The 26,265-nt window shown below is 54.5% G+C and overlaps 3 protein-coding genes and 1 long non-coding RNA gene across 9 annotated transcripts in view; 3 read left to right on the top strand and 1 right to left on the bottom strand.

Moving 5' to 3' along the window:
* The first annotated feature begins 1,285 nt into the window (after window positions 1-1,285).
* KIF22 (kinesin family member 22) lies at window positions 1,286-15,753 on the top strand. The gene is made up of 14 exons (XM_036824181.1): window positions 1,286-1,372; window positions 8,039-8,234; window positions 9,521-9,648; window positions 9,739-9,893; window positions 10,120-10,329; window positions 10,410-10,640; window positions 10,777-10,930; window positions 11,057-11,192; window positions 13,092-13,260; window positions 13,777-13,945; window positions 14,329-14,396; window positions 15,159-15,371; window positions 15,465-15,524; window positions 15,615-15,753. Exons 1-14 carry the CDS (start codon window positions 1,288-1,290, stop codon window positions 15,660-15,662), a joined length of 2,022 nt encoding a protein of 673 aa, XP_036680076.1. The 5' UTR covers window positions 1,286-1,287; the 3' UTR covers window positions 15,663-15,753.
* Window positions 15,754-16,431: 678 nt separating this feature from the next.
* MAZ (MYC associated zinc finger protein) lies at window positions 16,432-21,563 on the top strand. 5 transcript variants are annotated; one of them, XM_036824462.1, is made up of 7 exons: window positions 16,432-16,569; window positions 17,177-17,263; window positions 17,347-18,203; window positions 18,609-18,672; window positions 18,950-19,121; window positions 19,934-20,158; window positions 20,467-20,620. In XM_036824462.1, exons 1-6 carry the CDS (start codon window positions 16,534-16,536, stop codon window positions 20,134-20,136), a joined length of 1,419 nt encoding a protein of 472 aa, XP_036680357.1. In that variant the 5' UTR covers window positions 16,432-16,533; the 3' UTR covers window positions 20,137-20,158; window positions 20,467-20,620. The 5 variants fall into 5 exon arrangements, with proteins under 5 accessions (XP_036680357.1, XP_036680358.1, XP_036680359.1 ...); XM_036824463.1 differs by lacking the exon at window positions 19,934-20,158 and having other exon boundaries at window positions 20,467-21,563; XM_036824460.1 differs by lacking the exon at window positions 16,432-16,569 and having other exon boundaries at window positions 16,993-17,263.
* The window catches only part of LOC118880681, a 17,485-nt gene continuing 8,714 nt past the window's right edge, over window positions 17,495-26,265 (bottom strand). The window contains exon 3 of the long non-coding RNA XR_005016363.1: window positions 17,495-17,516. This is a non-coding gene — a long non-coding RNA (uncharacterized LOC118880681). The remainder of the gene's footprint in view (window positions 17,517-26,265) is intronic.
* PRRT2 (proline rich transmembrane protein 2) lies at window positions 22,687-26,235 on the top strand. 2 transcript variants are annotated; one of them, XM_036824466.1, is made up of 5 exons: window positions 22,704-22,807; window positions 23,496-23,581; window positions 23,669-24,481; window positions 24,838-24,970; window positions 25,141-25,232. In XM_036824466.1, exons 2-5 carry the CDS (start codon window positions 23,561-23,563, stop codon window positions 25,149-25,151), a joined length of 978 nt encoding a protein of 325 aa, XP_036680361.1. In that variant the 5' UTR covers window positions 22,704-22,807; window positions 23,496-23,560; the 3' UTR covers window positions 25,152-25,232. The 2 variants fall into 2 exon arrangements, with proteins under 2 accessions (XP_036680360.1, XP_036680361.1); XM_036824465.1 differs by having other exon boundaries at window positions 22,687-22,807; window positions 23,496-24,481; window positions 25,141-26,235.

Raw genomic sequence — 26,265 nt, 5'->3', positions numbered from 1 at the left:
CCCAAAGAAATTCCATACCTATTAGCAACAGTCCCAGTTCATCAACCCCTTACCATCCCTTGGCAACCATTAATCAACTTTCTGTCTCTACATATTTGTTTCTGTAATTTTTAAGTGCATTAATACATGTTTTAAACTTGTATTCATTTCTAACACTGTAAATATGGATAAATAAAGTCCATATAAACAGAAGATCTTTGGGGCCTCAATTTTTAAGAATTCAAAGGGATTCCAAGGCCCTAAAATTTGAGACCCACTGGTCTAATATTTGTTTTTTGATAGGCTGGACATAGTGTCTAAACCAGGGCCCTACCAGGAGCTCAAAGATGGGATGATCATCCCTGGTTAAGCTTCCAGAAGGGATAGGGAACTACTTAACAGACGACTAAATCCACAGGACATGGGACCAAGGGTGAAGTTGACTATGAAACAGACCGAGCAATGCTTTAACCCTCACTCCGACGTGTTGAGTGCTGAGTTACAAAGTAAAGGACATCCGAGCTGGTCTCATCGGCTCAGATATGCGACGTAAGGGGACACAAATGTCACCTGGCCTCTGCACCCCAGAGTGGCTGTGGGCTCAGCAAGAGGTGAGTGCAACGTGATTGTCCACAATCCAGCCAGCGTGGTCCTGACCTAAATTAGTGACCAGACGTTGAAGCACCGTTGACTTGTCCTGAGGGCAAGTCCCCAAACCCACAGAACAATTCCCGCCTCACAAGCGCGAGAAACAACTTCTGAAGCAAAAAACTGTAAAACCGAAGACCACTACTAGTCGTTTAGAATAATCCCGTTTCCGTGAACATCTTCCTTATTCCTATAATGTGTCTTATTATGCCACTAGAATAGCAAAAATTGTATTCAGAGAAATTTTTGGATAAATCGATGAAGTGCCTTCGATCACCCTCTGCTTGATTCGTACCAAAATTCGTAGTTATTTGAAGGGGTAAAAAAATGAGGCGAAAACTACACTTAACGCAAATCTATGCCTCGAAACCCAGACGGTAAAAGGAACCCAGTGCCGGGCGGCGCTCACCAGCTCCCCCGACGGCCACTGTCACCAACGCGTCGGGCTCCGGAGTTTGCGCGGGAGCGCCAGCCGGACGTCAACGGCCGCGTAGCCGACGTGCGCGAATGCATTCTACTCCAGGGGAAACTTTTTCTTGCAGGACCCGGAGGCGAGCCCTAGAGGGCGGAATAGGGGCGAGGCACAAGCTGGGGCTTCCGGCGGCATGTAGCCGTGATTGGTGGAGCCCGGGAAAGAGGGCGGGGCAGCGGGAAATTCGAATGGAGAGGCGGGCCCAAGGAAGGAGTAGGATGGACGCGGGGGTCCCGGTGCGGAGGCGACGCGAGATGGCGGCGGCGACCTCGGGTACGCGAGCCCGGGCAGGGTGGGTGCCGTGGTCTGGAGACTTGTGGGGCGATAGGTCGGAGTCCGGTCCCGGCTCCGCGAGTTGTCCGGGAGACCCAGGAATAGCGCGGGGGCGGGGGCGGGGGGAGCTGGGAGTGTGGGAGTCGTAGGCTGCTTCCTCCTCACTGTTTCTTGCTCTCGACGCAGATCAGTAGACCCGGGTTGAGACCTGGTTCCGGCGCACTTTTGAGCCCAGCGCACTTTTCCCTTGTGAGCTTCAGTTTTCTTCGTAAAATGGGGACAATGACCCATCTCAGACTACAAGAGTAAGCGACCGAAAAGTAGCTAATACTCTAACCATAGGGACAAAAGGGAGCTGGATGCGCGTATGGTGGAAGGGTTCATGTATGACGTGTTGTTTGGGTGCAGGGAGATCCCTGAGAGAGGTAAGAGTTTCAGACGGGCTGCAGCTGGGTGTGAGTTGACAGCATAGGATGTGCTGAGATCACAGAAAAGGGAAATAAGGGACTGTTTGTTTCCTTACACTCTAGCCTTGGCAGTCAGCGCTATTTTAGGGTTGGAAAGGCTGTTAGGACATTCAGAATCTTGCTCTGCTCTCTTCCTGTAGACTGAATTCTGATAAGTGATTATAATGGGCACCACAGTAATTTATTTGAGACCTTAGTGTTTGTCAGCCCCTGTGAAGAAACAGCTATCTAGTAAGATGTCAAACACATGTTGAGCCCTTGCTAGGTGCCAGGCACAGTTGTAAGTACTTTATGGTGATGAATCATTTACTCTCCACACAATGCTATGAGGTGGTTTACTATTATTGTTCCTGTTTTACAGATGAAGAAACTGAGGCATAGATGGATTAAAAAGCTTGCCCAAAGTTAACACAACTAGTAAATATTGGGGTCTGAATTCACACCCAAGCAGTCTGATTCCAGAGCCTCTGCCCTTAACCATTATGCCCAAGCACATGATATTCCTGCTGTCTGAGCACAACACCCCCTCACCCTTCTAAGACCCACTGTGTCTGGTACATAGTAGATATCATAAAAATGCTTGAATGAACATTGTCCCTTCCCTAGAGGAGCTTATAGTCTGTTTCAGTAGATAGTCATATAAATCTATAACATGAAAAGCAACGAGAGATATGTATAAACTGCTATAGGGAGCACAGAAGCTGAAGTAAACCCTTGGGTATTCTGGGAAGACTTCATTAAGGAAGTGATATTTGAAGTGGGTTTCAAAGGTTGGATAGGAGTTCGCCAGGCTTTGGTGGGACGAAAAGACCACCAAATGATCAATTTCTTATTTATGATGTAAAGAGAGGCCAAAGATGCTCTCTTTGGCTCAATTTCCTCATCAGTAAGAGTTAAGTTGAATGAAGCTTGGGAATTGTGGGAGAGGGGAAAATTAGGAGAAATAATTAGAAGTACTAGCTTTGCCCAACCTCAAAGTTGCTTTTATGATGAAAGGGATAGACTCTTCTACCATTGGCAGATGTGTGCATGTGCCTCTCCATCTGTCCTCCCCTGGACTGTGAGCTTTGAGGCAAGAATGGCAGTGGCCACTTTTATGAAGAAAACAGGAAACGAACAAGCCAATGTTTTATGTTAGTCAGTCAGTCAGATCTTAATTTGTTCAGCAAATATTCCCGGAGAGCCTAGTCTGTGCCTGGCATTGGGAATATAAAAGTGAGCAGAGTTCACAGTTACTTGGAGAAGACAGACAAATATGCAGTTACAGTGGAGTGTGATGAGTGCTTGGATGGAGAAGCTAAAGAGAGCCATGGGCTCACCTAACAGAGCCTTAATGGGGCAGTAATTTTACAAGGGAAGGTTTTTTTTAGAGGAAGTAAGGTGTAAGGATTTACCCCAATTGCTTGGGAGGCGGCAGGAGGTGGTAAGGAAGATATTCCAGGGAGAGAGAATAGCATATGCAAAGGCCCAAAGGTGTGAGAGAACTTGGTGTGTTGTAGGAATTGAAGGAAATTCATTATGACTGAGAGCTTACAATACAAGGAAGGAAGTGGAGGGAGAATGATTGGAAGGGAATGAGACTGGAGGCAAGGAGACCAGTTGGGAGGCTGTTGAGATGAAGACAACCTTGGCAAAGATTGTGCAGTGGGGATGGAGAGAAGTAGACTCATTAAAAAAGGTAGAATTGACAGATGTTAATGAAGAACTGGTGTGGGAGATGAGAGAGGAGGTGGAATTAAGAACTCTCCCATCTTTGGGGTTGGTTCCATTTATTTACGTTAGAGAGCATAGAAGGAAGATGGGGTTGCAGAGAGACGGGGAAGGATTCAGTTTAAGATGGGTGGAGTTTGAAATACCTGAGAACCATGTAAGAAGAGGTGTCAGGGCAGCAGCTGGGAATGCAGATCCAAAGTTCAGGAGAGCCTGTGGTGTGGAGGTGTCAATTAGGAGTCATCAGCTTTGAGGTGGTAACCGAAGCCAAGAGAGCAGGTGACCTTGCCCATGATTAGTCAGTCAGTAGTGGTTCTCAACTAGGGGCAGTTTTGTTCCCCGTGGGGACATTTGCGATGTCTGGAGACATTTTTGGTTGTTACACTGGTGGGGCAGGGGGGGTGTGTGCTACACTTCCTACAGTGCACAGTGGGCCCCACCCCCAAAGAATTGTCCAGCCCCCAATACCAATAGTGCAGAAATTGAGCAACCCTGATCTAGAGAGAGGATAGAAGGAGTTTAGGAAAAACATTTAAGACTGGCAGAAACTGAGGAGTGAATAGAGAGCTGGTGGGTGGCAGGGAAACTAAGGGAAAAGTACCTTTCCCAAAGGAAAGCAGATCAAGGGTGTTGAATACTGCTGCGAAGTCAAACAGGATGGGGACTGAGCTTGCCTATTGGATTTAGCAGTAAGGAGGTCATTGGTGACCCTGCTGAGGGCAGAAGTGAGTTGCTGCCTTGAGGGGAGTGAGTAGCAAGAGAAAGAGTGTAATAATAACAATAACAATAGCTGACATCGCTGAGTACTTACTGCCAGCACTGTGCTAAACATTGTATGTACATTATTTCTCTGACTCCTCACAGTCTTATGAGGGTAGACACTGTCATTTTTATAACAAGAAACTAAGGCTTCAGCTTCCCTGGTGGCTCAGCGGTTAAGAATCCGCCTGCCAATGCAGGGGTCACAGGTTCGAGCCCTGGTCCCAGAAGATCCCACATGCCGCAGAGCAACTAAGCCCCCTGAGCCACAACTACTGAGCCCACGTGCCACAACTACTGAAGCCCATGCGCCTAGAGCCCGTGCTCCGCAACAAGAGAAGCCACCGCAATGAGAAGCCCGCGCACCGCAATGAAGAGTAGCCCCGCTCGCGGCAACTAGAAAAAGCCCGCGTGCAGCAACGAAGACCCAACACAGCCAAAAATAAATAATTAATTTAAAAAAAATGTAACTATCCAAAAACAAAAACAAAAAGAGAAACTAACGCTTGAAGAGGTTAAGAAGCCTTCCCAAGGTCACACAGCTAGTAGATGGAACTTGTCTCCGACTCTAAGGCCCATGGGGATACAAAGATGAAGGGGCTGAGAAGGCCCGAGGAATCACATAATGAACTTTGGAGTTAGACCTTCATCTGAAACTGTCACTAGCTAGCTGTTGACTATGGGCAACCTAGCTAACCTCTCTATACTGACGTTTCCTCATTTGGAAGATGGATGAATATATAATAAAACACTTACTGAGCTTTTATCAAGTACCAGTGCTGTGCTAAGCACTTTTACATGAGTTACCTTATTATTGCCTTAACAGCCCAACGAGTAGTTATTTTTATTTATTCCCACTTTACAGGTGTGGAAATTGCACAGGAATGGAAAATCATTTCCCCAGGTTATTTAGTTAGTTGTAAGTGGCAGAGCTGGGATTTGAACCCAGGCCATCTTACTTTGAATTTTTTCCAACCTTGAATTATTACCAACCTACTTACTATGTACTAGTTACTCTGTTGACATTTTACTTCTTTCAATCCTTGTTAAGATCTTCCAAGGCCCTCCCCACCCCATTTTATAGACAAGGAAACTGGGGCATATGGATGTTAAATCACTTGCCCAGGGTCACAAGGTAATAAGTGTTAGAGCTGGAATTTAAATTCAGCTCTGTCTAGCCAGAGTCTATACTCTTTCTTCATCACCACAGACTTCCCCTTCCCTTTGTATTGATCACTGAACTTCCTTAAGTGCTTCTGTATCTGCCATCTTTCTCTGTTCTCACCAAAAAAACCCTGGGAAAGATAGGCAAGGAGAGGCTCCTGCACACATTTTTTGACAAGTCAGTGAACCTCTTTGCATCTTAGCTTTCTTGTCTGCACAGGTGCATCTGCAGGTTTCTACTTCTGACTTTTAGGATTGCCATGAGGGTCAAATGAAAACTAGATTCCCAAGTGCTTTGTAAACCTTAAAGTGAGAAATGGTGTTACTAGCTTCATTTGTCAGATGAAGGAACAGAGGCCCAGTTTTTGGTTTTTTTAATATTTATTTATTTGGCTGCGTTGGGTCTTAATTGCGGCATGTGGGATCTTCCTTGTGGCATGTGGGATCTTCCTTGCGGCATGCAGAATCTTCTGTTGTGGCATGCAGGCTCTAGAGTGCACGGGCTCAGTAGTTGCAGCACACGGGCTCAGTAGTTGCGGCATGTGGGCTCAGTAGTTGCGACGTGAGGGCTTAGTTGCCCTGCAGCATGTGGGATCTTAGTTCTCCAACCAGGGATCGAACCTGCGTCCGCTGCATTGGAAGGTGGATTCTTAACCACTGGATTACCAGGGAAGTCCAAGGCCCAGTTTTTGGAATGGACTGTCTGCTATGTGTATACCTTACTTATGCATAAGGTTCTTCCCAGGGTTAGTCTGTCCACCTTTTTGTCCTGCTGTTTCTGTGTTGGCCAGCCTCTTGCCAAGAAAGGCCTGTGGTTCCCAACAACCAGCTGCTACCACCAGCAAAAAAGGAGAGAGTCAGAGCTACCAAGAACTTTCCCATGTACCCAGTTGGTACATGACAGGGAGGCAATACGACATCCTCATTAAAAGCAAATTTTTAGAGATGAGATCTAGGTTTGAATTCTGCTGTTAGCTGTGAGTTATAGTATGGTATCCTCCAATATAAAATAGAGAAATACCCTCCTCGTAAGATTTTTTTCAGCCCATTCAGTCCTCACAGGAATCCTCACAGCTTTTTTTTTTTTTTTTTAGTTTTATCTTAATTGTGTTTTCTGATGATAAAAATAATTCATAATCCCCCACCCCAGCCCCCCGCTAAATGACTTAGATTTAATTATGGGAAGCAAACTAAACAGAAAGCTTACCATAGATGATTGCATGTTAGTGCCTTTGCAAACTGAGCTGGGACAGAAAGGGACTGGGGGCTGCCTCTTAACCTTATCCCTTCCAAAGATGTCCACAGTGTCATTATTATTATTATTTTTTAATGCAAACATTACAGCATTACAGAACTGGGTAACATAGAAAATAAACCCACATAATCCCCCATTGAGAGAAAACCATCATTAACAGTTTGGCGGGGGGCATATGTGTGTATGTATGTATTTATATGTATAATAAACTCCAGGTAAGAAACAAAGGCACAGAAAGGTCAGGCAGTTCATTGACTGATTTTAGATAGGGGCATATGTCAACTCTTTTAACCCTAGAACAACCCCATGAGGTCCTGGTCTGCTACACCTTGACTGACCAAAGTGTGTCCCACCAGCAGTAGCAGCATCACCTGGGAGTTGCTAGAAGTGCAGAACCTTAGGCATCTCCCCAGGGACTGAAGCCAAATCCATATTTTAACTAGATCTTCCAGGTTATTTGTGTATACATTACAGTCTACACCCCACTGGACCTACTTACTGAGTGGGATAGGAACTGAGGCCAAGCTTGGGGACACCCACAGCATGGCCAGGGTGGAAAGAGCTTCCCCCGAAATGAGCTGTGGCCCCCGGCCCTCCCAGTGGTATCCGCAGGACCCCAGCCTCCAGGCCTCCTTCCCTGCCTCTGTTGTCAAGGTTACGGGGGTCTCTAGTCTAAGATGCTGGGGTTTTGTTCTGCTTATTCCTCTGAAGAGCAAAAAGACACAATGTAGGTTATGATACAAGATAAGGTAATATCTTATTACAATATCTGGTAATATGCTCCAGGCATAAAACACTGAGGTGCTTGGAAGAGCTGCTGTGCCTCTACGAGCGTCTTCACTGGTAAAATGGGACTAACAGAAGCTACCTCTCAGTGACACCATGGAGATTAAAGTGTGCCTAGCATGTAGTCAGTGCTTCATAAATGTTAACGTTTGCTAAGTACGCGATCTGGTTTACAGTACCAGCCTATAGATAATCTCTCTCCTTCAAACCACCCCCACCCCGCCCCACTGCACTCTGCCTGAGACCATGTATTTGATTCATCTTTTTCTTCCATCCTGCCCTTCTGTGCTCGCCCTCACCAACAGAACACACAGTTCTCCTGCCTCACCAGTTCTCCAAGGGGGCCGTGCTTTCACACCTCCAGGCTTTTGCACGTGCCTTTCTTTCTGCCTGGAATGCTTGGCAGTGACCCTACTCATCCTTCAGGGGTCAGCTAAGTTAACTACCTCCTCCTCCAAGACCCTTACCCTTACTTCTCAGCAAAGCTACCACCATACTTCACACCTAAAAATTATCTTCTTCCAGGAGCCAGTCGCTGTCGGCTAAGCAAGGTGGGAGCTGGCCGGCGCCCACCTCCAGCTCGAGTAAGGGTAGCTGTGCGACTGCGGCCATTTGTGGATGGAACAGCTGGAGAAAATGATACCCCCTGTGTACGGGGCCTGGACAGCTGTTCTCTAGAGATTGCCAACTGGAGGAACCACCAGGAGACTCTCAAATACCAGTAAGGTTCAGGCCACTCTCCCTCCTATCCTCTCTCTTCTAGGCCTGCTCACACCATCACTTGCCCAGACAGTTTCTCAGACCTTCCTCCTCAGGATCCTTGCTCCTTCCTTAGCACAGCTTTGTTCGCCACACCTTCGTTTGTTCATTCAGGAAATGTTCATAGGTGCCCACTGTGATGGGTTCTCTGTAGGATACTGTGCGGAAGACTGGGGGCTGAATCAGACACAAGTTACTGTTCACAGTCTTACAGGGGAAATAGGCACAAAGTGGGGAAGGAGCAGCGAAGGTAAGCAGGGGAGCCCCAACTCGGGTCTTGGGGAGGTGTGGGAAGGGTTGGGGGAGCACAGACCAGCTAGCCAACCCAGGCTACAGCTGGGTGGTGTTGGAGACAACCACCCACGTTTGGGGACAGAACTCACAAGGGCAGCTACTTTAAAATTCCTTTGGAGATTTAAAGTTCAGCCTCCTTGGCCTGTTATTCTAGGCCAGAGGGTGGCAAACTACATTCTACAGGTCAAATCTGCCGAGAATCTTTTTGTAAATAAAGCTTTATTGGAACACAACCACGCGCGTTTATTTACATATTACCTGTGGCTGCTTTCTGCCCGACTGCAGCGGCAGAGTTGAGTAGTTGTGAAAGGAACCATGTGGTCCACAGAGCCCCAAATATTTACTATCTGGCTTTTTATGGAAGAAGTTTGCCAACCCTGTTCTAGGCCCTTGACAATTTGGCTTCAGTTTCTTTCCAACCTCATTCCCCCTAACACATGCTACACTCCACTTATACTAATCCCTGCTGTGGCCTTAGCCACAGCTTCTCCGCTGGAGTGCACTGCATGGACTACAGGTGTGTTGAGTCTCACCTAGTCATAAGCAGCATCCTCTCTTTACTCCATTACGGTGTACAAATACTACTTTCTATATATCCTGTGATATACCCTGCCCTTTCATACCATGTCTTGTTTGTGTGCTATTTTTGATACTTAGAGTATCTTTCTCTTCTCTGGCAAAATCCTCCTTCCCCAGGCAGAATGCTACTGCTCCTAGTGCGTTCTCGTTTCCTGCCACCAGGCTGCAGAACTCCCAAGAGCAGGGACATCAAATTCATCTCTGTGTTTCAACACCAATACACAGACTGGGATGGAACGGTGTTCAGTGGGTGCTTTCTTGGGTCTTTGTGCAAGAAAAAGGATAGAGACTCTTAAATCTGAGGCCAGTTTTATCCTCTAGGTCTGGGCGAGAATGGAACCCTCCACTAATCCCCTCCTTTCTTCCTGCCTGCAGGTTTGATGCTTTCTATGGGGAGAGGAGCTCTCAGCAGGACATCTATGCAGGATCAGTGCAGCCCATCCTAAGGCACCTGTTGGAAGGGCAGAATGCCAGTGTGCTTGCCTATGGGCCCACAGGAGCAGGTGAGGAAGCCAGATACAGAACAGCTACGGGTCAGAAAGGACTCGGGAGTGGGGAAGAAATTCTCACAGCTCTTTCCACTCCTTTTCCAGGGAAGACGCACACAATGCTGGGCAGCCCAGAGCAACCTGGGGTGATTCCCCGGGCTCTCATGGACCTCCTACAGCTCACAAGGGAGGAGAGCGCTGAGGGCCGACCATGGGCCCTCTCTGTCACTATGTCCTATTTAGAGATCTACCAGGAAAAGGTGAGGCCCCTTTCTGATCAGGGAGGGAAGAGACAAAGGGTCAAAATCAGACCCAGTTCTGGAACATGAAGCTTTGCTCTAGCAAGAAGGCGTAAGACCTGGAAAGACAGAGGTTGGGGTAGTGGATGGCACAACTCTGAGAATCAGCAGAGAAAAGGAGCCCAATAGCCAGGAAGTAAGCAGCCTGTAACTGGAGGATTGGCCCTGCCTCCCACTGCTCAAACAGGTATTAGACCTCTTGGAACCTTCATCAGGAGACCTGGTGATCCGAGAAGACTGCCGAGGAAACATCCTGATTCCGGGCCTCACGCAGAAGCCCATCACTAGCTTTGCTGATTTTGAGCGGCATTTCCTGCCAGCCAGTCGAAATCGGACAGTAGGAGCCACCCGGCTCAACCAGCGCTCCTCCCGCAGTCACGCTGTGCTCCTGGTTAAGGTGAGACCCACTGACAGGGGTGAGGACCTGGGAAGCCCCTGAAGCCTGAGCTAAACTGGAGCCCTTGCTCTTACCCCCAGGTGGATCAGCGGGAACGTTTGGCCCCATTTCGCCAGCGGGAGGGAAAACTCTACCTGATTGACTTGGCTGGCTCAGAGGACAACCGGCGCACAGGCAACAAGGGCCTGCGGCTGAAGGAGAGTGGAGCCATCAACACCTCCCTCTTTGTACTGGGCAAGGTGGTCGATGCGCTGAACCAGGGCCTCCCTCGGGTGCCCTACCGGGACAGCAAGCTTACTCGCCTGTTGCAGGTCAGGCCTCCCATCTCGGGTAAAAGGAGCTAGAGAAGGGGGTTCTCAGGCCTGCTGGGGTGTTGGGGGACAGCAGTCAGGGAAGGGGAAGGTGGGGCTTCTGACCCACCCACCCTGCCCCATCCCCGTCCCTCAGGACTCTCTGGGTGGCTCGGCCCACAGCATCCTGATCGCCAACATTGCCCCTGAGAGACGCTTCTACCTAGACACAGTCTCTGCACTCAACTTTGCAGCCAGGTCCAAGGAGGTGATCAATCGGCCTTTTACCAATGAGAGCTTACAGCTTCATGGTGAGGACTGGGGTTGGTAGGAGTGGAAAGGCCCAGTCTGGACAACTGGGGAGTTTGCTGAATCCACCAAGCATCAGCAAAGAAGTTGACACCCCCTTTTTCCCCTACCCTGCCATCTTCCCCTAGTCTTGGCACCTATTAAACTGTCTAAGAAAGAACTGCTAGGCCCATCAGAAGCAAAGAGAGCCCGAGGCCCTGAGGAAGAGGAGACTGGGAGCCCTGAACCCCCAGCAGCAGCATCTTCTGCCTCCCAGAAACTCAGGTGAGCAGAGAGGGAGGGGTCTTGGGCATATTCCCTTTCCTGTTGTGTCTGGGTTGGGTGCAGAGTAGCATTGGGTTTAGCCTGTCGGATCCTTGAGCTGTAAACTTGTTCTTCCACTGGATTCACCCAAAATCCTACTCTACTGAATTCACTGAAGTGCTAAGATCAACCTCCAGCCTTGACGCTGCAGCTGGGGGCCATAAGGAGGCTCCTCCTTGAGCTCCTAGCCCCGCCTTTCTGTTTTCCAACCCCTTTAGGCAGTCAGCAAAATCTCACATTTTGGCACCGATGTTTCAAGGATGAGTACTTTTGCTTCTGGTTCAAGGAGTAATGAGGACCCGGTCTTTCAGGTCCCAAGGGTAAGAGCAAAGCAAAGGAGATAAGAGATGAAGAGAGATGTCTCATGGAGACTCAGTCTGTATGTTAGAGTCCAACCTTTCTGTGACTTTCCATGGAGTCAGCTGCTGTCCTAACTTTGCCCTGCTTCTACCCTCAATCCGAACAAAGCCTCTCTAAACCAGGGAGGTGTGTGGCCTCCTTCCCTGGTTCTGATAGCCCCACCTCATGGCCCAGTATGCACTAATATTCAGGTCACCCCTGTTTAGTGGTCTTGCTTTCTGTGTCTGGCCACCTAGCCCTTCAAGGATCCAGCTGCAGTTTGAACTTTGTCCTTTTTCTACCCCTAGCCCAAATAAAGCTTCTCTAAACTCTGTAAGTCCTAAGACTAGAGGTGACCTGAGGTGGCCAAGGATTAGTGCACAGTCTGCCCCAGGGGACTATTGTAGTTAAGGAAGGATGGCATACATAAAAAGGTGGTTGGTGCTTGTGTTCACTTGGAACCCCATCTCTCTATCTTGTCCTTCTTAAGCCATTTGTCAGCAGTCCCCTCTCCTATGTGTACAGACTCAGAGAAACATACACACCCGTACATCTGTATTATGTGTGAAACAGGCAAGGTTTCTGTCAGATAGGCACCTTGGGTAATCTCAGAGAATGGGGCACACCAGACCTAGACAGACCCTGACCTCAGGGAGCTCAAGTTTCAGTAGAGGAAGCAAGATGGGAACATCAGTATATGATGCAAGGTCGATAGTACAGAGCACAATAAGGAAGGAGGATCCTCTTGTTCTGTGAGAGCCGGGAAGGAAGAAATGACTTCTGTGTTCACCTGTATTTTCTGATCCTGCTCTTCTAGGCACTTATACACAAAGAACAGGAGAGTCTCTGTCCTCGAGGAGCTAGTTCACAGTGTAGGAAAGAAGATATACAATCAAGCTGGCATCATGGGAAAGGGGGCATCAAACTGACTTTGAATGATAATTGAGATCAGGTGTGAGGGGAAAAATTCCAGACAGAAGGAACAAATGTTAGGCATTATCATGTTCAGATTAAGTCAGGACTCTATTTGAATGGGCCTTTCCTACTGCTCACAGGAGAAAGGCTTGGCATTTGAGGTGAAGGTTTTCAGAGCCCTGCTGAAGATGACCTCCTCTGTGAATCTTTCACCGACTGCCCCTCCAAATGGACAGGCTCCTGGCCCTTGCTGTCACCTTATCACGGTCTCTTACTTTGTTAGACAGTGAGTGCCTTCAGGGCAGGGCACTGATGTCTTAGACCCCATGAACACCTGCCACTCAGGTGTTCATTAAATACTTCTTCTCATCTGATCTCCTGGCATCCCTGAGAAGTTACTTGGGTAGGTAGTGATCAACCCCCCTTCGCCTGAAGAAGGCACAGCACCCAGAGAGTCTCGATGACTTGTTCAGGGTTGCCTAGCAGGTTAACAGCAGGGTTCTGGAACCACAGAAACACCAAGTTAAGGCAGGATGAGAGGAATCTGCGGCTGGAGAGGGTGATGAGAGAAGAGGTAAGTGGGGAGTAACCTCTTTGTCTGCTCAGCCCCCTACAGAAGCTAAGTAGCATGGACCCAGCTATGGTGGAGCGCCTTCTAAGCTTGGACCGTCTGCTGGGCTCCCAGGGGAGCCAGGGGACCCCTCTGCTGAGCACCCCGAGGCGAGAGCGGATGGTGCTTATGAAGACAGTGGAGGCGAAGGATCTGGAAATTGAGGTAAGTGTTGGGGGTTGGGGCTGGGATTCCTACTGGCCTTGAGAAGCAGCCCGAGGATCTTCAGATAGGGAAGGACACTGAAAGGCTGGACCAGCATCCAATTTTCACCCAACACTGGAATCCCTCAGTTCTCCAGCTTCTGCTTGAATGTCCTTAACATGGCTGAACTTTGAAAAATAATTGAGGTCAGATGTGAGGAGGTGAGAGAAAAAAAAAATTCCAGGTAAAAGTACAAATGCAAGACATTGCTATTTCCTAAATCTCAGTTCATATTAAGTGAGGACTCTCTGCTTGAACTTCCCTTCAGTATTTCACAAGGAAGCTTGTTCCACCTCTGGACAGCCCTGATCACTAGAAAGCCCTTAATTACATTGGGCTCCAGCTGTCTCCTGGTAATTTCTCCTGTTGGTCCTCGCCCTGCCCTTTTAAGGCCTCAGAGCCCTGAACACTCACTGTCCTAATCTACTGCCCTAAAGTTGGTTCTGGGTCATATCTCTCCCTGATCCTTTCTAACAGAGGCTTAAGATGAAGCAAAAAGAACTGGAAGCCAAGGTGCTGGCCCAGGAGGCTGCAGACCCGAAGGAGAAAGAGAACTACTCTCCCACAATGCTCCGACCCCTTGCCCGCCGCACAGTCACAGTGGCTAAGCCCCTCAAAAAGGCTGTGGTGATGCCCCTACAACTGAGTAAGTTTGGCTCTGGCGGCCAGGAGGGCCCAGATAACAGAGATCTTAGAAGGAAGGAGGTGTTTGGAGCAGCTGTCCTCATGTCACTCATGTCCTCCCACCATGGGAAGGGGGAGGAGGATGTGAAATAAGAGCTGGGTGCACTGCTCTCGGGCATTTAGTACCATGGGGTAGACTGACCAGTGCATGACTGATTATCATGAAAGACCAACTGAGATTAGTTTCAAATAAGGTATAAGAAAGGTCGTGTGGAAACAGAACAAAAGAAGATTAACTCAGGCTGGAGGGGAACTGGGGAATCAGTAATGGAAGAACCAAGTGGCTACCAGGGGGGCTGAAGAGTGGCCTCTGCTGTGATTCCAGCTCACAATTCTTGCTTTCAGTTCAGGAGCAGGCAGCATACCCAAGTGCCGAGATCCATATCTTGAAGAAGAAAGGCCGGAAGAGAAAGGTGAGAGTAGCCGAAGGCTTAGGCTTTACCTAGAACCCAGGAGAAGTAAGGGGTAGAGAGCTCTAGTGGGAAGAGTACTGGCCAAAGAGTTACATGGCCTGTCAGAACACTTATCAGCTATTTACAGCTCTTCCAAGTTGCTTACCCTCTGAATGCAGTGATGTCTCACAGGGCATTTAGGATGAAATGCAGTAATATGAATGTACTTAGTGGGGTGGGTGTCCATCACCTGTTACTTTCCTTTCTTCGTGCTGGCTCTTACTCTCAGTCAGTAGCTACTTACTAGGTACACTGTGCAGCCTGGGTCCTGCCCTCTACAAACTTCAGAGCCCATTTAGGCAAACAGCCTAAATAGTCAAGAAATGAAACAACACTGAAAGACCTACCTAAAAACTGAGATGACATCGGGAATGTGTCACTTGTTGAGTACCTTCTATGTGCTTTCCTAGGGGTGAAAGAGCTTATTCTTTCCTTTTAGAAATGAGGGACCAGATTTAAGAGCTCACTGTGTGTTTTACATTCATTAACTCATTTGATCTTCACAGCAACACTATTCTACTCTTTCACAAGTCGGATAAAATGAGAATCAACCCAGAGAGTGAGCAGAGGGAAGGGTTTTGGGACAGACACTGGACAGGAGGGAAAGAGGCTGGGGAGGGCGGGGAGGTAGGTGCTGTTAGGTTCCTATCCTTGGCAGAGGAGTCCAGAGTGGTTTACTGCTGTTACTGCTGTTTCTGTCACTCACCTCCTCCTGCCTCATAGCTGGAGTCCCTGGATGCCTCAGAGCCGGAGGAGAGGGGTGAGGACTGCTGGGAGCTACAGATCAGCCCGGAGCTACTGGCCCATGGGCGCCAAAAAATATTAGATCTGCTGAATGAAGGGTCAGCCCGGGATCTGCGCAGCCTGCAGCGCATTGGCCAAAAGAAGGCTCAGCTCATCGTGGGCTGGAGAGAGCTCCACGGGCCCTTCAGCCAGGTAATGACCCAGGGAGGACAGCCCCGGAATGGAGTTGGGTGGGGGAAGCCTGGCACTCCCTAGACCCCTTCCCCATCGCTGCTGTCCTGCCAGGTGGAGGACCTGGAACGCGTGGAGGGCATATCCGGGAAACAGATGGAGTCGTTCCTGAAGGTGAGCTCATGAGACTCGGGCCCCCTCCTCCCCCTGGCCTGTGCCCTGCCCGGCCCTAACGCTGCTCTCCCTTTGCCTCCTGTGTTGCAGGCGAACATCCTGGGTCTTGCCGCGGGCCAGCGCTGCGGGCCCTCCTGACTGCCGGCTCCCCTCCTCACTCTGCCTTTTTTTTTCTCTTTTTAAATCCTTGTGTAATTGCTTGTCCTGTAAATACAGTTTTCACTCCGTTGCTTCAGCCTGATTCTTGGGACTGCGAGGGCGGGGCCGGGGTATAATTGCTCTTGGGATGGGCCACAAGCTTCGCGGGTTAACTTCTTTGGGCGCCATCTTTGGGAAAACACGAAGCAGCGCAGGATTGTAAATAAACCGCTGGAGTGGGAGGGGGCAGGGACGGTGGCCCAGAGGACACAAAAAGCTACCGCGAGAGTCCGAGGACGACAACCGTTAGGCGGGCGCGCGCTTAGAGCTTAGCCCCGCCCCATCCGTACCCCAGGCGCGCGCTCCCCTACTCTCCCGCTCGGCAACGACAGCGAGCTTGTGCGCGTGCGCGCGAAGTAACGGCCGCTGGTGGAGGGAGGCGGGGGGTGGAATCTTTCAGGGGGGAAAGAGAAGCCGCCCCGTCTCCCGCGCGCCCACCACCTGCGCCATCGTCAGCCAATCAGCGGCCGTCTCAGGGGTCTCGCGCTTAGGGCGACTCCAGCTGCTGAGTGGCTCCCCCGTCCCTCCTCCCGCCAGAGTCCCTCTCGTACCTCCCCCCTCCCGCTGGCCTCGCGCGCGCTCGCGCTCGCGCCCGCTCCAGCCTCTTGTGTGTCCTCGCGCCCCCCGCCCGCCCTCCCTCCCTCCCCGCGCGCAGTGTGCTCCGCTCCCCCCCACCCTCCTCCTCCTCCTCCTCCCCCCCTCCCGCCCGCCCCGCGCACCTCCTCCCCGGGTTCCCCCTCCCCCACTGCCGCCTCCTCCTCCTCCTCCCGCCCCAGGGTGAGCGCGAGCCACCTCCCTCCCTCCCTCCGCCATGGATCCAGGCAACTGGAGCAGCTTCATCTTCCAGGTAACAACCCCCTCCCCCGCCCCACCCCCCCGCCCCACACCCCCTCCCGTCCCACCCCCCCTCCGCGCGCCCGGTGCGCGCGCAGCTGTCCCCCTCCCTCCCTCGCGCCCTCCCCCGCCCTCCCCGAGGCGCCGGCTGGGCGCGCGCGCGGCGGGGGCCGAGGCTGCTCCCTCGCTCCCCCCACCCCGCCCCGCCAGGCTCCAACCGCCGCCGCCGCCGCCGCCGCCCGGGCCCCCGCCCCCGGCCCCCGGCCCCGCGGGGCCTCCCGCCCCCACCCAGGGGGCGTCGCCGCCGCCGTCTCCGCCGCGCTCCGCGGCCCGCCAGGCGCCCTCCTTCCCTCCCTCCCGCCGGCCGGGGTGCGCGGGCGGCGGGGCGGCCCGCGGGCCATGCGTTCGGCGCGGCCCAGCCCGGCCGGCCGGGGGCGGCGCCCCGAGCCCGGGCCCCGCGCGGCCCGCGCCCCCGGCCCCCGCTGAGCCCCGGGGGCCCCGCCGTGGCCGAGGCCATGTTCCCCGTGTTCCCTTGCACGCTGCTGGCCCCCCCCTTCCCCGTGCTGGGCCTGGACTCCCGGGGGGTGGGCGGCCTCATGAACTCCTTCCCGCCACCTCAGGGTCACGCCCAGAACCCCCTGCAGGTCGGGGCTGAGCTCCAGTCCCGCTTCTTTGCCTCCCAGGGCTGCGCCCAGAGTCCATTCCAGGTGAGTAGGGGCCGGCCGTGGCGGGCCGGGCTGGGAGGGCGCCGACCCGCGGCCGTGGCCCACACGGCGCCTTGTTTTCGCAGGCCGCGCCGGCGCCCCCACCCACGCCCCAGGCCCCGGCGGCCGAGCCCCTCCAGGTGGACTTGCTCCCGGTTCTCGCCGCCGCCCAGGAGTCCGCCGCCGCCGCAGCCGCGGCCGCCGCCGCTGCCGCCGCCGCCGCCGTTGCTGCTGCGCCCCCGGCCCCGGCCGCCGCCTCCACTGTGGACACAGCGGCTCTGAAGCAGCCCCCGGCGCCCCCTCCGCCGCCCCCGCCGGTGTCGGCGCCCGCCGCTGAGGCCGCGCCCCCTGTCTCTGCCGCCACCATCGCCGCAGCCGCGGCCACCGCCGTCGTTGCCCCAACCTCGACGGTCGCCGTGGCCCCGGTCGCATCTGCCTTGGAGAAGAAGACAAAGAGCAAGGGGCCCTACATCTGTGCCCTGTGCGCCAAGGAGTTCAAGAACGGCTACAACCTCCGGAGGCACGAGGCCATCCACACGGGAGCCAAAGCCGGCCGGGTCCCTTCGGGTGCTATGAAGATGCCCACCATGGTGCCCCTGAGCCTCCTGAGCGTGCCCCAGCTGAGCGGAGCCGGCGGGGGAGGGGGAGAAGCGGGTGCCGGCGGCGGAGCGGCCGCAGTGGCCGCCGGTGGCGTGGTGACCACGACCGCCTCGGGAAAGCGCATCCGGAAGAACCACGCCTGCGAGATGTGCGGCAAGGCTTTCCGCGACGTCTACCACCTGAACCGACACAAGCTGTCGCACTCGGACGAGAAGCCCTACCAGTGCCCGGTGTGCCAGCAGCGCTTCAAGCGCAAGGACCGCATGAGCTACCACGTGCGCTCACATGACGGCGCTGTACACAAGCCCTACAACTGCTCCCACTGTGGCAAGAGCTTCTCCCGGTGTGCACGGGGCTTCGGCCGCCCACTAGGCGGGTGGGGAGGGAGGGACGGTCGGCGATGGAGGTGGCCTGGCCTTGGCTGGTGGGGAGGGAGGGAGGTTTCTGAGAATGGGGACAGGGAGCCACTCCCAGGGAGGAGGGCGGACAGCCTCTCCTGGTTACCAGGGAGCAGGGGGTGGTACTTAGCAAAGGAGGTGGGTCCTTGGGTTGTAGGACAGCCTCGAGTGGGAGGAGGCCGAGGCAGCCCTGCGCCAGAGGAGGGATTTCCTGCCTTACCAGGACTCTGAAACCCCGGGCTTGGGAGAAAATGTAGGGACCCAGGGAAAGGCCTGCTGTACTGTGTTAGGCAGACTCGGGGACACCTCCACACCCCAGGGCCCTAACCCCAACCCCAACGTATCCCCAGGCCGGATCACCTCAACAGTCACGTCAGACAAGTGCACTCAACAGAACGGCCCTTCAAATGTGAGGTAGGAAGCCCGCCTCCTCCTGTCCTGGTTTTCATGATTTTGATCCTCATTGTAGTTGTCTGAGTTCAGCCTCTCAGACCCCCTTTTTCTCTCTCTCTTCTTTTTGCTTTTTCACTCCATTTTTTCATCCCTTCTTCAAGGCCTCATCATCTCACTCCCATTTCCTACAGATCAAAGATCCCCAAGGCTCTGATTCCTTTAACCTCTTGCCCCCCTCTCCCTACTCCCCGAAGCTTTAACTCTCCTGACACCCCCCACGCCCCTCCCCCCTCCCCAGAAATGTGAGGCAGCTTTTGCTACGAAGGATCGGCTGCGGGCCCACACAGTACGACACGAGGAGAAGGTGCCATGTCATGTGTGTGGCAAGATGTTGAGCTCGGCTTATATTTCGGACCACATGAAGGTGCACAGCCAGGGCCCTCACCATGTCTGTGAGCTCTGCAACAAAGGTACATGCTGAGAGGTGCCGGGGGGGTGTCGGGGACAAAGGGTGGAGACAGAACCAGAGGCCCTTCCACAGATGTGGGTTAAAGGTGCTGTAGCCAAGAGCTCGTGGCATCTAGAGCCCTTTAGAAAGCAAATGAAGCAACATTGGGATGACTAAACATCATCACTAAGTTCGAAGAGGTCATGGCTTGAGGAGATGATCTACCAGAAAGAGTCCACTTCTGGGTGTGTGTGGGGAGATGGGAGGGGGACACAACTGCTTTGGGGAAGGAGTGGTCAAGGAAGCCAGTTCCCAAGGGTCAGAAGGCAAGGTTTCAGCTGTGCAGCCACAAGTTCTTGTCTTCAGCTCCTGGGGCAAGTGGAGTACAATGGCAGGGATTTAACAAGTACTTGCCATGCCTCAGTAGTAGAGCAAGCTGCTTTTGAACAAATTCACTTCTTCACTGAGTAACCGGTCTGAGACTGCATGGGGCACTGGAGGGAGGGGACACAGCCGTCTCTGCTGAGGGTCAACTCTTCAAGTGGCTAGGAATCAGTGTCCGGTCACCCCAGGAGAGATCCCCCAGCCACAGAGGATGGGTTCTGTGGATACCAAGGCCCAAAAGCCAACACCACTCAACCAGTTCTCAAGCTCAGGGAGGAGCTATGCCCCACCAGCCCCAGCAGAGTAGTTGGCCCCAGGCTACCAAGGATGTGGTGGGAGGAGGACAGGGCCATCTGAGGAGGGTGTCCCCAGCCTAGGAGAACAACCCCGTCTCTGGGGTCTCCGCCTGGCTGACCCCCACCCCCCCATCCCAATCCACCCCCCCCATAGGCTTCACCACGGCAGCATACCTGCGCATCCACGCGGTGAAGGACCATGGGCTCCAGGCCCCGCGGGCTGACCGCATCCTGTGCAAGCTGTGCAGCGTGCACTGCAAGACCCCTGCCCAGCTGGCCGGCCACATGCAGACCCATCTGGGGGGGGCCGCCCCCCCTGTCCCGGGAGACGCCCCCCAGCCACAGCCCACCTGCTGAGGGGGACCCCCGCACCCACAAGGCAAGGCGTGGGGCATGGCTGGGGGGGGTGGGATGGGGCGTGTGGGACGAGGGGGCTCAAAGGGCCCAATAGGGGATCTTAGGAAGGCCAGGGATGCCCATCTATCACCCAAGTTAGGGAGACTTCTGGGGACAGGGAGGGCCTTTCAGGAGAACTGGGTAAGGATGTGGGCTAAAATCTCTGGGGACCAAACAGGAAGTGAGCAACGGCTGTGTCCCACGGGAGGTTGTCTGGGAAAGAGTCTGGGGCAAGGGGCAAGGCTCTTGCCATTCAGATTGCGCTGTGATCTGGTGTTTCTCACCTTGCAGGTACAGGTGAGGTCTGTCCAATGGCGGCAGCGGCGGCGGCAGCGGCGGCGGCGGCAGTGGCAGCCCCTCCCACAGCTGTGGGCTCCCTCTCGGGGGCCGAGGGGGTGCCTGTGAGCTCTCAGCCACTTCCCTCCCAACCCTGGTGAGCTCCAAGTTGGTGGGGGGGAGAGGGGAGAATGGAGGAAAGTCCCTTGGTACCATCTCCTCTTCCCCTCTCTCTTCCCACCAATTCCTCACTATTTCCCCCATCAACCAAGGAGCCTCCAGAAGAAAAGGAGGAAGAAGTGTTTTCTTAGGGGAATTCGCTAGGTTTTAATGATTTGTTTCTTCTGCTCCTCTCTTCTCCCTGTCAGACCTGACCCCACACACACCTGTCCCCTCGGTTGTGTTGAGGCCCCCTGGACAGTGGGCAGGGGTGGCAGAGGACAGGAGTGGCCACTGCCCTCACCCCCTCTCCTCTCTGTAACCCCCTGCCCTGCCCTTCCAGGGATTTGTGAGCCTTTCCCTCGATGGTCCTTCTTCCTCTCCTCCTTTCAGTGTCCCCCTACTGTCTGCTGCCCCTCCCTGGGGAGTTGGTGCTTTTTTTTTTTTTTTCCAGGGGGAGGGAGGAGAGGAAGGAGGGAAATCAAAGATTCTGTCCCAGAGAGGGGGAAAGGTGAGATTTGAGGAGGGGCAGAAACAGGGAAGGCAGAGTTTGTACCTTCATAAGGTGGGGTGGTTTGGGGTCAGGCCCTAAATATCATCCTGCTTGAGAATCTGTCAGGGGAAAACAAGTCAAGGGGAGCAAAAGAAGGAGCCACTAGGGCCAGAGGCAGAACAAGAGATGGAATCTTAGGGGGCCAGGGTAAATGGGGGGGGATCCAGGGACTAGAGGTGCTTCCTGGGGGTGGGGGGAATGCAGCCACAGTGTCTCCCCCTTCCCTCTTCCACCCCAGCTCCATCCCTGGCCTTTTCTTTTCATCCCTCCCCCCGCGACAGAAGCTGTGGCCCTGGCCATGTCATCGTGTTCCTGTGTCCCCTGCATGTTCCCCACCCTTCACCCCCTCCTTTTGCGCGGACCCCATTACAATAAATTTTAAATAAAAACCTGTCTCAGACTCAATGAATGAATTGCTCTCACCAAGCCCCCTGTCCCCACCCCTAAGGGGATTCTTAGGCCTGTTGTCTGTCCCAGTCTTGCTCTGCCCTGTGCAGCTCTGGGGCTCTGGCTCCTTCCTCCCCAGAGGCAGCATCAGTGGCTGCAGTCCAGATTCAGGGTGGGGCTGAGGCTCCGGTGACTGTGGAGAGCACGTTCCAGGACTCCGGAGTCTCTGGGGAATACCCAGTCTGCACAGGCCCAGAATAGCCCCTGGAGGCTTGAAGAGGCCTGGGTCAGAAACCCAAACAGTTGTGGGACATAAATGCTGCTTTCCCCCATCCAGACCGATTGCCTGCTGCTCAGCCAAATACCTACATACCCTTAAGGCCCTGAGAGTTGATGGTGGATGATGTAGCTGCGAAAAGACTGGGCAACTGTGAGCCCTAAGACTGGGAACAATGAGGTTGAGAATAAAAACTGCACTTCTCCCCACTTTTTCTCTTCATTCTTGGCGTGGTCCAACCTGCTCTTACTCGGGCTCCTCTGCCCCAGCCCCCTCCTGCTGTTCCAGACTGCCCTTGCAGCCTCTACCCTGCCCCTTGCAATTCCCTTCCCAGTCCTTGCTCTGACCCTTCCAAGGACCTTTTCTTGAGCCTTCCAGTACCCATTTCTGCTGCTGCTTCCTTGGGGGTAGAGGGACTTCCTGTTCTGCAGGCTCCCTTCTCTTGAAACCCCACCCTGGTCATCCTCTGCAGCCTCCACAAGTCTTGCCTCATCTCCCCTTCTTTCTGCCTCTAGGGGTGCCTCCACCTGGTCCTGCCTGTCCCACTGGTCCTGTCTCTCCTCGAAGACCCCTCTCCGTTTCCCCTAACCCCCTGCCTCTGCCAGGGCCCCCGGTGACCGTTGGCGGGAGGGGGCCGGGGCATGGGAAGGAGGCACCCCCAAGAGGCGCGCGGGGGAAGGGCTAGGGAGCGGTGCGAGTGGTCCCCCGGCCGGTTGCCCAGGTAACGCGGGACCTGGCACGCGTGGCTCCCTCCGGCTGGCCGCGAGGGGCGGGAGGCGTGCAAGGGGCGGGGGCGGTGCGCGGCAGCGGAGCGTAGGGGAGGGGACCTGAGAGGAGGGGAGGAGGGGATGAGCAGAGGGGAGGGGAGACCCGCCGCCTCCCTCCCTCGCTCGCTGACTTGCTCCCTCCCGGGCTGCGGCTGCTGCAACCGCGGCGGCGGCGGCGGCAGCAGCGGGAGCAGTTTGGAGGCCGGCGTCGAGGTAAGACGGGAATGGACTGAGGCTGCGGGTAGGAGTGGACGGACAGACAGCGGACGCCGGGAGGGCTGTACGGGAATTCGGGCGCCTGGCGGACTGGCTGGTGGTGCTGGGCGCACCACGCCAATGGGAGGAGGCGGCGCCGGTCCCCCGGGGGCGAGGAAATCCCTGGGAGAGGGGCTGGGAAGGGGCTCAGAGGAGATGCCCAGGTCCCCCAGGGAGGGGCGCGGGCGTCTACGCCCCAAAGGCGCATCAAGCAAACCGCACCGCTGGGCGCCCAGGGAGGAAGGGAGGATTGATGCAGAGGGAGTGGAATGCGAGTTTCGGGGTTCTCTGCCCAGTCTGCCTACCGGAGTGCATGGGTCTCTGAACAGCTTGTTGATTTTGGGGTGCTGTGGTATCTACTAGGATCTGAGAGTCTGGATCTTGTTGGGTGGACCCAGGAAGAGACCATGGGGAGGATCCTGTTTACAAAAGGGCTCATCTTCCCAGGGCTCTCTAACCAGAAGACTGAGCAGAGCACTCCTCCCCAGAGATGTCCCACCCCAAAGCAAAGGAAACCCCAACTTTTCTTCCTTTCCCCAGAGGCAGCCCAAGGCTGGCCCTGAGATAGGAGCATTGCCCTCTTGGGCTGCAGTGCTGAGAGCTACCTCTTCCCTCCTCACACTAAGCCTGTCTCCTCCTCTTCCAGGATTTGCTGCTGTCTCTGCTGCTCTATCCTTCCCACAGAGGCCCTCTCCCCTCTCCTATCTCAAGATGGCAGCCAGCAGCTCTCAGGTCTCTGAGATGAAGGGGGTAGAGGAGGGTCCCCAGACCCAGGGAGAAGGGCCTGGCCATTCTGAAGCTGGAACTGGTCCTCCCCAGATCCCAGCTGGGGTCCCAGATGAGCCAGAGACCCTGCAGCCAGGACCAGACATAACTGGGGCCCCTGTGGACACAGAGCCCAAGGCTGGGCTGGCTCCAGAAACCACAGAGACCCCAACCATGGCCCCAGAAACAGCTCAGGCCAGAGACCTCAGCTCAAGCCCAGGAGGGGAATCAAAGGCCAACTCCAGCACCGAAGAAACATGCCAAGAGCTACCATCCAAACCAGAAGTGAGCAAAGAGGCCACTGCAAACCAGGGGTCCAACCTGGAATCCGCAGCCCCACTTGCGCCAGCCTCAGAGCCTGCTCCCCAGCCAGACCCCCAGCTGGACCCCCAGCCAGACCCTCAGCCAGAACCCCAGCCAGCTTCCCAGCCCACCTCCAAGCCAGTCCTTCAGCCAGAGCCCCCTACCCAGGAGGACCCCACCTCAGAGGTCCTGACTGAGAACGTGGGAGAAAAGCAGGAGAATGGGGTAGTGGTTCCCCTGCAGGCTGGTGATGGTGATGGGGAAGAGGGTCCAGCCCCCCAGCCTCACTCACCATCCTCAACAAAAACCCCCCCAGCCAATGGGGCTCCACCCCGTGTGTTGCAGCAGCTGGTTGAGGAAGATAGACTAGGAAGGGCTCACAGTGGGCATTCAGGATCTCCCCGAGGTAGCCTGAGCCGCCACCCTAGTTCCCAGCTGGCAGGGTCTGGGGTGGAGGGGGGTGAAGGCACCCAGAAACCTCGGGACTACATCATCCTCGCCATCCTGTCCTGCTTCTGCCCCATGTGGCCTGTCAACATCGTGGCCTTCGCTTATGCCGTCATGGTGAGCCCCAAGGGACCCTGGCCCAGGCCTGCTGTGGCTCCCAGCTTCCTGCCAGTGCTGGGACAGAGCCCCAGGAGTAACCTTGCCTTCCCTCCCCTCTCTGCATGGACCTCACTTCCCAATTACAGGGCCTTTCCTTGCCTCTTCCTAGGATTTCACCTTCTGAGCCCTACCCCTTCAGGTGGGAGGGAAGTTGAGACATTTCACACAGCCTTACTGACCTGTGCCCTCCTCCTGCTGCCTCTCCAATCCCCTTCCTCCCTTAACCACTGCTACCAACTGGCCTGTCTCCTCTGGACGACTCTCACACCTGATCCCGGCTGGGCTGGTGCCCCCACCCCTCACCCTAACCCCAGTCCCGGAACAGCCTGCAGCAGGGGGACGTGGATGGGGCCCAGCGTCTGGGTCGCGTGGCCAAGCTCTTAAGCATCGTGGCGCTGGTAGGGGGGGTCCTCATCATCATCGCCTCCTGCGTCATCAACTTAGGCGGTGAGTGGGGGTCTGGGACAGGCCGGGAGGAATGGAAGGGTTGGCAAGGGCAGCTTTACTAACCCCTGCCCCTGATCTCTCCTGTCTGTCCTCCCTACTTCTTTGTCTCTCCTTGTCTCCCCTCCCCCCCCAAACCGTCTCTGTCTGTCCCTCCCTCTCCTCTCCCACAGTGTATAAGTGAGGGGCTCTGCCCTGCATTCCAAGACTTTTTTTCCTGTTGGGAGCTGCCTTGGGCCCAACCTCCCCTGGGGGGAGCCCAATCCATGGCCCAGGCCCGCACCCATAGGGACCAAGGGAGCCTGAGCGGCCTTGTTTACAGCTTCTTTCCTGCTCCTGCATCCTGCCAGGCTCCACTGCCAACCGTAGGCCTCCCTTCTCCCTGCACTGTTTCCAACTTCCCTGCACTCCTGCCTGCATCCCCTCCAGCCTCTTGGCTTCCCTATCCCTGCACTTCTGGAAACCTCCTTGCACTTCTGGAAACCTCCCTGAACATCTCCCAAACTCTCTTTGCTCTCAGCCTCCCAGCATTTCTCCCCACCTTCCTGCACCACAACCTCCCGAGAATTTCCTGCACCTCAACTCTGGTCTCCCTTTCCCAACTTTCATTGTCTCAGCATCCTCCCCCATTCCTTTCTTCCTTCTCTCCTTATTCATCTCCCTTTCCCTCTCCACATCCTCCACCCCCTTCCTCTTCCTGCCTCCTCATCGCCCCTCAGCATCCTCTCCTCCACCCTCCTCCACCGTTCATTCTGCAAAAACTCCAGCACTTAGATCAGGCTGGGGGAGGGGAGCAGTGTCAGGAGAGGGCTCCCTAGCCCGGGCTCCGACTGTTCTCAGCTGGGACCACCCAGGTCCGGACGCCCCCATGGTGCCTCGGGGTCGCAGCGCTGGCAAGCCAGGCCTCGTTTGGAGACTTGTGCAGGGGTGGCCAGTACTGTTCCGAACACGCACCTGGGAGAAGGGAGGGGCGCGGCTGTTGACCCTCCCCGGTCAGCCTGAGTTGACCTACCCCACCTGGGCTTTTTAACCCAGTCAGAGAACTCGTTGGGGCTGGGGTCATTCATGTGCTTTGTAACGAAAGAACCCAAAAAATAGGACCAAAGCTCCCAGCTGCAGGGAGCAAGGGAGAGGCGGAGAGGTCTATGATTTTTTAAGAGGACGAGAGAGGTTTGGGGGGCGGGGACCGAACCACAACGCGGTTCCGAGTTGGCGGGTTTTTTTTCCCCCTAAAAAAAGAAAAGTGTAGGGAAAAAACCTAAAAGTCTAAAATCAAAACAAAACAAAAGGATACACCA

The sequence above is a fragment of the Balaenoptera musculus genome, chromosome 15 (genome assembly GCF_009873245.2).
Source record: "Balaenoptera musculus isolate JJ_BM4_2016_0621 chromosome 15, mBalMus1.pri.v3, whole genome shotgun sequence".
Classification (NCBI taxonomy): domain Eukaryota; kingdom Metazoa; phylum Chordata; class Mammalia; order Artiodactyla; family Balaenopteridae; genus Balaenoptera; species Balaenoptera musculus.
The sequence above is the reverse complement of the archived record's forward strand: the minus strand, read 5'-3'. Positions and strand labels throughout refer to the sequence as shown.

Bases quoted from the DNA above. Each gene is read 5' to 3' on its own strand.
- PRRT2 (XM_036824465.1), top strand. From the start codon at position 23,561: ATGGCAGCCAGCAGCTCTCAGGTCTCTGAGATGAAGGGGGTAGAGGAG. The intron at 24,482-24,837 runs GTGAGCCCCAAG...CCCTAACCCCAG, and splicing joins CCTTCGCTTATGCCGTCATG to TCCCGGAACAGCCTGCAGCA.
- MAZ (XM_036824460.1), top strand. From the start codon at position 17,072: ATGTTCCCCGTGTTCCCTTGCACGCTGCTGGCCCCCCCCTTCCCCGTG. The intron at 17,264-17,346 runs GTGAGTAGGGGC...TTGTTTTCGCAG, and splicing joins GCGCCCAGAGTCCATTCCAG to GCCGCGCCGGCGCCCCCACC. The intron at 18,673-18,949 runs GTAGGAAGCCCG...CCCCCTCCCCAG, and splicing joins AACGGCCCTTCAAATGTGAG to AAATGTGAGGCAGCTTTTGC.
- KIF22 (XM_036824181.1), top strand. From the start codon at position 1,288: ATGGAGAGGCGGGCCCAAGGAAGGAGTAGGATGGACGCGGGGGTCCCG. The intron at 1,373-8,038 runs GTACGCGAGCCC...ATCTTCTTCCAG, and splicing joins GATGGCGGCGGCGACCTCGG to GAGCCAGTCGCTGTCGGCTA. The intron at 8,235-9,520 runs GTAAGGTTCAGG...TCCTGCCTGCAG, and splicing joins CAGGAGACTCTCAAATACCA to GTTTGATGCTTTCTATGGGG.